The sequence below is a fragment of the Cyprinodon variegatus genome, unplaced genomic scaffold (genome assembly GCF_000732505.1).
Source record: "Cyprinodon variegatus isolate N-32 unplaced genomic scaffold, C_variegatus-1.0 Scaffold189, whole genome shotgun sequence".
In the NCBI taxonomy this organism is placed as follows: Eukaryota; Metazoa; Chordata; class Actinopteri; order Cyprinodontiformes; family Cyprinodontidae; genus Cyprinodon; species Cyprinodon variegatus.
Window position 1 is genome coordinate 1,030,017 of NW_015150642.1, and position 10,178 is coordinate 1,040,194.

The 10,178-nt window shown below is 36.8% G+C and overlaps 2 protein-coding genes across 2 annotated transcripts in view; both read left to right on the forward strand.

The window, feature by feature from the left end:
• ryr2 (ryanodine receptor 2 (cardiac)) overlaps window positions 1-6,852 on the forward strand; it is a 250,576-nt gene extending 243,724 nt beyond the window's left edge. Inside the window, exons 106-110 of the mRNA XM_015379302.1 lie at window positions 922-1,078; window positions 2,476-2,540; window positions 2,674-2,774; window positions 4,715-4,766; window positions 5,299-6,852. Of these exons, the coding sequence (XP_015234788.1) occupies window positions 922-1,078; window positions 2,476-2,540; window positions 2,674-2,774; window positions 4,715-4,766; window positions 5,299-5,394 (471 nt within the window). The 3' untranslated portion in view covers window positions 5,395-6,852. The remainder of the gene's footprint in view (window positions 1-921; window positions 1,079-2,475; window positions 2,541-2,673; window positions 2,775-4,714; window positions 4,767-5,298) is intronic.
• A 2,441-nt stretch (window positions 6,853-9,293) lies between these two features.
• The window catches only part of chrm3 (cholinergic receptor, muscarinic 3), a 25,396-nt gene continuing 24,511 nt past the window's right edge, over window positions 9,294-10,178 (forward strand). Inside the window, exon 1 of the mRNA XM_015379303.1 lies at window positions 9,294-9,313. Coding sequence (XP_015234789.1) covers window positions 9,294-9,313 — 20 coding nt within the window. The remainder of the gene's footprint in view (window positions 9,314-10,178) is intronic.

Genomic DNA, 10,178 nt, shown 5'->3' on the forward strand with positions numbered 1-10,178 from the left:
TGTTTCTGCATTTTTTTCACACTGGATCTGGGACTCTTCTTCATTATTTTAACAAATTCTCTGGGAGATGCTAACTAGCGTAGCCACAGAAGGGTATCTTTTTGTTTAAAGCTCTTTGGCTTTACCTAGTTCACACCTCTATGGTAGGTGCTAATTAGCATAGCCACAGTAGGGTGCCTCCTTGTTTAAAGCTCTGTGGCTTTAGCTAGTTAGCAACTTTTTGGGAGGTGCTAACTAGCGTAGCCGCAGAAGGGTATCTTCTTGTTTAAACAACAAATTGTTTATTACAATTTCTTAAAATTTTTATAAATATGAAATAAAGTAATAATTCTTTCGATATATAGTATTTTGGACATATATTGTTTTGTTATTTGTTTTAGCTGTAATATCTTTCTTATACTTTAGTAATATTAGGTTTTCAGAACTAAAAACCTTTTTAAATCCTCTGTAAACCTCTAACTAATAATCCCCCCATAAGTTCATATTTGAAACAGTTCTTTGATGTCTTTGTGTTCTGTTGCTTCGGTTTCTTGGTGACATCTTTGTTTCCCAGCTTACCAGCAGACATTTTGGTATAATCTCGTTTCTTTCCATGTTTTCAGTCATAAATTTAAGAATAATTAACTGAACGTTGGAACTCTGGTTTGCTGTTATTGAGGTTCTACCTGAAACTGGACGTCCACGATGGACGAAGACGCCAACGATGATCAATGAGAAATGTCCTTTAAATAATTAAAACAATAAATGGTGCTTTTTGTTTATTTATTATGCTTTTATTTTCTCTACTTCACATTCATCATAAACCAAAACATTGATTAGTGACGCTGACAGAAATTATCTCTGGATTAAATGGTCCAAAATGGCAAACTGTGGATTGCAGAAGAAAAACTTTCTCCCTCTTTCTGCCTTTTTTCCATCCAGTGTTACATGTTCCACATGTATGTTGGCGTCCGAGCAGGCGGAGGGATCGGCGACCAGATTGAGGACCCTGCGGGCGATGAGTACGAGATCTACCGCATCATTTTCGACATCACCTTCTTCTTCTTCGTCATCGTAATCCTTCTGGCCATCATCCAGGGTGAGGATGCAGCAAACACGCCTTCCACCCCTGCCAGGAATACCAGGAAAATTTATTTTATGAGAATTAATTTTTAATAATATGAAAGTAAATTGGTCATAATATGAGACAAAAAAATGAGTTTTAATACGAGCAAAGCTTTAATAATCCAGCTCAACCAAACAGCAGCATCCAAACTATTCTGCTCATATTATGACTTTAATCTCTTGATGTCAGGATTCTTACTGTTATAATGTTATACTGATCATATATATAATAAGTATTTTATATAATTCTTATACAAGATTCTTATACTGTCTTATACAGGCTTTTTAAAATTACTTTGATCTCATAAAATAGCGATTTTATTCTTGTAATGATTCCACTTTAATCTCGCAGAATTTGAATTTTTATCTCTTGACTTTAATTCTTTTAAAATTACAATTTTAACCCCCATTATTTTAAAGCTTTAATCCTGAAATGTTTCCGAATAATTCAGGTGAGGTTATGATTTTATTTTTATTAGGTCACTCCATTCTTGTCATTTTTACACTTTAATCTGGGGATTACAGGATTTTATTCTCAGATTTTTTTGCTTTCATTCGGTAAATCATAAAATCCAAATCATGTACTTGTAATATTACAACTTTAATCTCATAACGTTACATTTTTTATTTCTTGTAACGTTTCCATTTTATTCTGGTAATATTATGAGTTTAACCCCATTTAATTAGAATTGTAATCTTGTAATGTTGTGACTTTATTCTTGTTTTAAAGCTAAAATCTCCTGAGTTTANATTTTTTATTTCTTGTAACGTTTCCATTTTATTCTGGTAATATTATGAGTTTAACCCCATTTAATTAGAATTGTAATCTTGTAATGTTGTGACTTTATTCTTGTTTTAAAGCTAAAATCTCCTGAGTTTAAATCTTTTAGAACTTTAATCTCGTGATATTATGACTTTATTCTGTTTATATTATGATTTTATTCTCCTATTGTCATGGTTTTTTTCTGGTACTGCTTTAATCTCATAATCTCATTCAATCTCATGTAGTGTTAAGACCTCAATCTTGTTACTATTATAATAATACTTCTCATAAAATGATGGCTTTATTGGAATAATTTTAAATGTATAAATCTCATGATGTTATGACTTTAATCTAGTTTTATTATGATTTTATTCTCCTATTGTCAAGGCTTTTTTGTTAAAACTTTAATCTGATAATCCCATTTAATCTCATGCAATGTTAAGACTTTAATATATGAGAAATGATTTGAATAAAGTCATCATTTTATGAGAATAAACCTGGAATATTAGGGGAAAGTCCTTAAAATAGAAGATTAATCTCAGTAATCCCCTAATCCTTGGTTGGCATGTCCCTGATGTGACACCAGCTCTTTCCTGTCTTCCTCCCAGGTTTGATCATTGATGCCTTCGGTGAACTGAGAGACCAGCAGGAACAAGTCAAAGAAGACATGGAGGTACACAGTCAGCAGCAGAGACTGCAGCATAATCCCATTTTTATTCCTTTAACAGCCTCTAAACGTCTCTGATGGAGACCGACTCCAGCTGATGTGGAGTTAAGGCGTTAATCTGTCTCCTTTCTTCTTGCAGACCAAATGTTTTATCTGTGGAATAGGAAATGACTATTTTGACACGGTACCACATGGGTTTGAAACTCACACACTACAGGAGCACAACTTAGCCAACTACTTGTGAGTATAGCAGCATCATGTTTGCTTTCAGCCGCCATCAGATCAGCATCAGGACTATGAGCTGCTGCCTTAAAGGAGCCATAATGGGGCAGTTTGTTCTAGAAGGCAGCGGATTTTGGGGCCTTAGGCAAAGACAGGCAGGGGGCCCTCTGAATGGAGGAGACAACACATAAAACAGACCCATTATACAGATAGAGAAATGTTAATAGAATAGACATCCATTATCTGTTCTAGGTTGTGTCCCTCTCTTCTTGTCCCTTTTCTTCTTGTTTTCCTCTCTATGTTTTGTACTCAGCTGACTTTTCATGCTGTCTCTAAAGGAATGAAAGATTTTTTCCAAGCACTAAGCTCACTTAGCTGATTGCTCCTTCCTGTGTTTCCAAAAAGGCCAAAGTAAATAACCCAGTCCTTCTTTTCACTGTAGACAAGCCATGATCTGCTTCTCTGTTCTCCATTTTTCATTTGGATGAAATAATAGCTGCATGAATCATGACAGCAGACAAGATAGAGGAGAGCAGGAGGCGGGGTTACCAATCTACTCGCTCTGGAGAGCAGAGTTCGCTGCTTTTAGATGTTGTCTCCAAAGTCTCCAGTAGCAGACAAAAATCGCTATATTTTGTGCTAGGCGCTTTTTAGAAATCAAAGTGCTAGAGGGGTCTGAAAAGTCACTAAATATAGCGACTAAAGCGCTAAGTTGGCAACACTGCTCTTTGCATCGTTTGTTTTCAAATGGTTTGCTGCTGTCTGTTTGGACCTTTCTGAACATGTGCAGCAAATGGACTGATCCAATATGGTGGACACTGAAGGGGGGGGGGGGGCTGAGACACACTTAATATTATCAGCGTTCTGATGGCATTTCAGCAAAAGGATTTTTATCAAAAACATAATTAATGTGCACAAATAAGGAATAGTTGTATTAACCATACATGGAAACAGAGTTTTATGGGGCCCCCAGGAACTGCCTAGTATTGTCTAATGTAAATCCCCCCCCCCTGTTTCTAGAATAGGATGATCTGGTTCAGAGGTCATGCATATCCAAATGTTCTCCATTTAATAACATTTATTATAAAAACAGCAGGGATGACAGCATGTGAAAGCACTTCTAAAGCCTCTTCAGATTTCTGCTAGTTGGAATAAAAAAGTCGATCCGTAAACCAGAGTGAAATGTTTTCCTTCTGTTCTCTCATACAGACAGAGGAGAGGCGATGGCGTACGGAGAGACATTTATTCCAATATTATAGAAAAACAGACAATCCTGCTGTTCAGCCTCAACTGCTAAGAAACATTTTAATCATAAATATTTGGTGCTGAGATCTGAAGCAGAAGTTCATCAATGGGATCAGTTACAGACTGGAGCATGTATGGAAAGCCATAGATGCCACATATATGATTAAAAAGTGTCAGAAATTTATTTGTAAATGTAAAAATGTGACTTTTGATGCATTTATTAAAGAAATATATATACTTTAATCTCAAATAAGTAAATAATTAAACATTTTTATATATTTCAGTAGCTTTTAAATTCAGATTTTCTTGCCTTCTCATTCAAAGTTCGATTATTCTAATCTTTATATATATTTATATGAATGGATGGGTTTGGTCGTGCATTTCCAATAATAATTAGTCAAAAAACATTATCTCTGTATTGAGAGATGTTTAAAATTCTCTTTTTTGAAACTAAATTTCTTAATTTTCTTCAAATTTCCGTTTTTTAACCTTTGCTTCCAGTAATAATGGAGCAGATTGAGTGACAGCATTCCTAAACTGGAAGCTGTGGGATTATTGGGATTAGTTAGGTGTAAAAATCCAAAAATGGAGGAGAGGCAGCAGGTGTTGGATGTTGACGTTCACTTAAAGCCGGAGATTCTTATAAATAATCAGAGAAACTTTTTGAATTTGCAGCGACTGATGAGTCATAAAATCCTGTTTTTGTCTTCCAGGTTTTTTTTGATGTACCTGATAAACAAAGATGAAACGGAGCACACAGGCCAGGTAAACCCGCTCCACTGACTCACAACAAACTCAACTTTATTTAATAAACCCACAGCTTTGCTTTTCTATTTTTTTTTTCATTAGTTTTCTTTTAAAACCCTAAAATAATTTCTACTGTTCACCCTAATCTTTCAGGATTAAACAGCGAATATATTGACTATTATTTTCATTAAATGAATTCTCACGCCAGCATGAAATAATCTCTCCTTTGTTTCAATTTATAACGAAACAAAATATATTTTCAAAGCCTAAAACCTATTTTCTTTTCATGTGTACATAGATAAATATATATATTTTTTGTTCTAAATAAGCTGTTATTATTTTAAGAGGACGATTTTTATGTTAAGTTTAAAGTTAATGTATGTTTTCACTTTTTTTTCTAAGGATAATTTTCATTCACAGTAAAAATTACATTGAAAATGTAACTGATGTAATGATGTAATCTGTAATCTGGAATAAAATCCTGAGGATTTAGTGGAATACCTTCTGTTGTTGGAAGGTGATAACAGCAGCTGTCCTCCTCCTCTCTTAGGAGTCTTACGTTTGGAAGATGTACCAGGAGCGCTGCTGGGAGTTCTTCCCCGCCGGCGACTGTTTCCGGAAACAATACGAGGATCAGCTGAACTGAGAACCCGCTGGCGCCCCATCGGCCCTCTGCTTGCCCTCAAACCGGTCCTGCAGCTGTCTGAGAAGCAGCCAATCATCTCCCCGCTCCTCAGTCTGGACGGACGGAGACGTCCTCCAAGCATCCGCCAACTCGGGCTGATCTTATTTGAATGCTTCTTGTAAATAAACCGTATCGGATTATATTCTGTACCATACGTGACTGATGGCATGTCAAGATTTTTATCCCAAATGTTTGTTTTGGGGGTTTTCTTTCATTTTATTCTTCCTACAGGAGGCCATAACATGCAAAAAATAATTAAACAGAGCAATGGAACTAAAAGGGAGGTGAAGAAGCCTGAAAGCTTTCAGGGCAATAACTGTGGAAACACAGAGCAAAAACCGCCGCGAGCTGTTTGAGGGAACCGGGGGAATCCCAGGAGGTTCCTCATAAAGGAGCTGCTGGAGAGGATGAAGATCCCAGATGTTTGTTCTCGCCCACCCTGCGTACCAAGGGCTGCTTCCACACCTCCTCTGTTCTCAGGCTGAGTTCCCCTCTTCACCAAAAACAAACAGAAAACTGTTCAAATATGGCAATATTCACAACGGATCTTCATGCTGCCGCCTCTCAGACCAGGAACCCCCCCACCGCCACCACCCCCACAGAAATAATAACCAGTCCTCCTTTTATTAATAATCATCAGAGCAGATTTCTGATCTCAGCTAAGAACGTTTCCCTAAACATAAAATGTTGTTGCCTTCCTGATGTTGAACACACTTTTATGGGGGTAATTTTCTACCATTATTGTTACAAAGAACACGTTTTGTAAATGGAAGGTTTCTCTTTTCAGATTGAGTTTAGGAGTTTCACAGATCGGATTCTCTTCACTTCCTGTCAAATAATACCAAATAATGTTGCTAATGTCCAGCAAATCAACAGAAATGCATCTTTGCAGAGAAAATGAGAATGAGATCTGGGGGAAAAAAACACAATATGAAAAGAATAAAATTCATAAAACTCAGAAAAACAGAAACCTGAAAAAACAGAATATCAAAATATACAATCTATTTTTTTCTAATTTACTCTCCCCTTTTTAATGGAAAACTTTTTCAAGGTTTTCTTTCTGGATTGCTTTTTAAAAAAAATATCAGTTTACAAAGCATGTTCCTTGCTTGTAACAATAATGAAACAAAATTCACTCCATACTAGGAGGATGCGCCCCCTGGGGGCAACCTAGTGAAGTACTGAATGACTATGACCTGTCATCCAGGTCACAGTCATTCAAAAAGTTAAACAATCCACTGGACTGTTAGCCTGATGGTGCGTGGTGTAGTGAACAGGAGGTAACCAGGGGCGATCAGCCGCTAACGACCACCCCCCCATCTGGAATCTTAAGGTCGGGAGAAAATCAATCATGTTTGAAATTCAGTCGGCCGTCGTAAGGTGGTCGTGGGCAAATCGCTCAGTGGGCAAACAAGGATTCTTCTTCTTCCTCTCAGAGGAAAACCCAGCAGCATGGCGGGGGTGCAATGAGTGAAATGGAGTTCTTTCTGTAAAATTGACAGACCATAATAGCCACGTTGCTCAGCTATGTCTTTGTCCAAATACGTCGTCTCCTTTTCTTTTTAGGGCTTTCAGCACAAAATTGCCCAAATTGCCAAGGCAGCGCGTTTCACTCTAGTGAGCTTCATATTCCTCTTCTACTGGTTTGGCTTCAGGATAGATGAGTCCGAGTAGCGCCATCTCACCGCGGAGCTGAGTCCCACCTGGTTTTTAGACGTACAGTGTGAGCAGGTAGATCGCATCAGAGCGTCGGCTCGCACAGTGTGAGAACAAACAAACATCGTGAGCTGGGAACTGACACTGTATGACGAAACTGCAGGGTTTCATCGTACAGTGCAAGCTGGAGCTGCGTGCAACAATTGAAAAAAAAAAAAACAAGCAAAATATGCAAATCGAAACGGACCGCCATTGGAATGGGAGTCGTTTGCCTCTTTTGTGAGCCTGCAATGCCCCATACCTCTCTATGTCTTTGGAGGGGTTTGTCAAGAGACATAGGCCAGTATCTGGTATTGCAGGCTATCGAAAGAACCAAAACGACCCCCGTTCCAAAGGGGGGGACCTGTTCGTCCGTTTCAATTAGCTTGTTTTTTAAACAAAAACAGTCTGTATAAAGCCTGGAACTCACCACTATTTCTGACTTTTGAATTAAAAAAGCTTCCTGGATGGGAAGAGAAACTTGGAAATAGTGTCCAGTTGATTGTTTTTAACTTTTTAGGAGAGACCTTGTGAAATTACAGGATGGCGTCATAAAAATCAACTGAATAAAAGACCAGTTTTCAGTGTTTTAAATTATTGATTCAAATATTAGATTTAGTCATAAACTCAGATAAGACGTCAAAATAAATAATTTTAAGTGATGTTTATTATTTTCATGTAGAGATCAGAGTACATTTAAATGTAATATTGTTGAACTGTTTTAAAGGTTTGGGGGGGGGGTCATTGAACCAGGACCTGTTGGGGAACCGATCCTTGGCTTCAGTCCTCACTAACAGCCGGCCTCTGCACACGTTTCTCCACCTGCAGCTCACTTCTACGCTGTCCAGTAGAAACTAGACAGCAGCTCCTGTTCAGCCGAGTTTCCAGGTCACTGACGGCTCCTGGGAGCGGCACTGATGGCCTGACAGCTGGCGGTTTATAATGAGCTGATTTCATGTTGTTCACAGAATAAGGCGTTGATCATTTCATGCACTGAACAATGATGCTTCACACGCATAAAGTCGCACAGTTTCTACGTTTTTTTTTTCCCCGTCTGGGACGTTCGTTCATCGTTCAGGGATGAGCTGCAGACGTTGGTCCAAACCAACAGATCCATCCAGCAAATATTCTGATGCTTTTTCCCTCTTAGTAATCAGCTTATGAACTACAGCAGAATAGGATATTATTTTCTTTTTATAAATGTTTAGGAATAAGTTGTTGCATGGAAGCGATGGAGGCCTGATGAACGATTTAAGGTCAAAAATATTTCTATGATGACTTAAAGAGATTGTTTGTAGCTTTTCTGTACTACTGCATCTAAATGTTAAGTATTTCTGCCTTATTGCATCCCTTAAAGAGAAAAGAGAGAACATCTCATTTGAACATGTATTTATTTTCCATACAATATGCAATTTATAAGAGAAATATTTAATTATGATTTGGCTCTAAGTTCCTGTTTGTTGAATGTACCGGAGGGAGCTGTACAAATATCAATGCTAAACTTGACTTCTGTTAAATAAATGCACGTATTTATTCAGTTCTTCTGTCACTTTGTTTGACTAATTTACTTTAAGCTCTGTCTGATCCCAAAATCTAAAAAAATCATTTTTAGTCTTCAGTCTTGAGGAATTAGTTTCTTCACTGAACAGACTTAAAGTATGGAGAGATCTTTGTTCCAGTATTGTTGAAAGCAAAGAAGACAATTTAAAATGGAAATTTAAATAAAGTTTGTTTCAAAAATGGACTTTGAAAATCTACTCAAGTAGAAAAAAAACATTTGATATTAATTTATAATGTTTATGCAAATGTTTAACCAATATCGTTACAGTTTGTTTTTCAAAAAGCGATTTTTTATTTTTGGGATTTATAAAAAAAATTGTTTGTAGGTTCATAAAAAATCATTAAAAGTCATTAAATTATTGTTCTTTAAAGCAAGGCCTTAATTGGCATTAAAATTTATTAAATGGGATCTTAGCTGCATTTAAAATGCTTTATTTAAACAAAAAAACAGTTTCGTCAGCTATATTATATCATATATAACTGGTTCCGCATGTTTGCATGGAACGGCCGTATGTTTGGAAAGGAAGCTCGAGGTGGAGAAAAAGTTAGAGAATGGAAAAATGTAAAATTCAACAAAAGTGGCTGGAAAATGAGGAATTCGAGACATGGCTGCAGCCTGTCAACAGTAGAGATGAAGAAGGATTTGACTGTTTAATGCTTTTTAAGAGCGTTAAAAAGCAATAAAATTAGACTTACTCATTCCTGTATAAACCCTGAAATAATTCATTAACAGCATTTCCATCAATCTGTCCTCAGACCTCCCAAAAGTGCAAAGGGTAAAATGTGTAAAACAGGGTTTGGAAAAAAGCTATTGAGCTTCCATGCTGTCAAGAAATGTTTATTGTAATCTGACTAATTTCCATTTGCTGTCCTTCAATTTATAGGATCATGTAATCATGTAAGTTACTTGATAAATACTAGTGAAGGGTTGTAATAGAGGGAGTAGATTGATGAGAAATTAAATAAATTGGATGATCTGGAAAACAAATATTTATTTATGTAGTTGTTAAACGTGCTCTATAAATAGTTCAGGCTTTTCAGTGCTGCAGATCATGACCTTTAACAAATAAAACTAAATGGAGCAATAAAGGACAAACATTTTAAAGGGTCAGAAAACGAGTCTGTCGCTCAACTGAACAGAAACTCTCACCTGACATTCAGAAACCTTCACCGAGCACACGTGCTAGCTTGTTTTGCTCCTACACTTTTAACAGATTTCATTTGACTTCCTGCCATCAGACTAGCAATCCTGAGTTTCTAGTTGAGTGGTTCAGTCTGAGCAAACTAGGATATTTTGTTAGCTGAATGTGTTTGCTCAAATAAATGATTTTTGTTAATTCCTTATTTCTAAGTAACCAGGGACAGGTTAGACTAAATGCTACCAGCTGTGCAATGAGCAGGTGGTCGTTAGTAAAAGGCAGAGATGGGAAGTAACGAAGTAGAAATACTTCGTAACTGTACTCAAGTAGATTTTTCTGATATTTTTACTT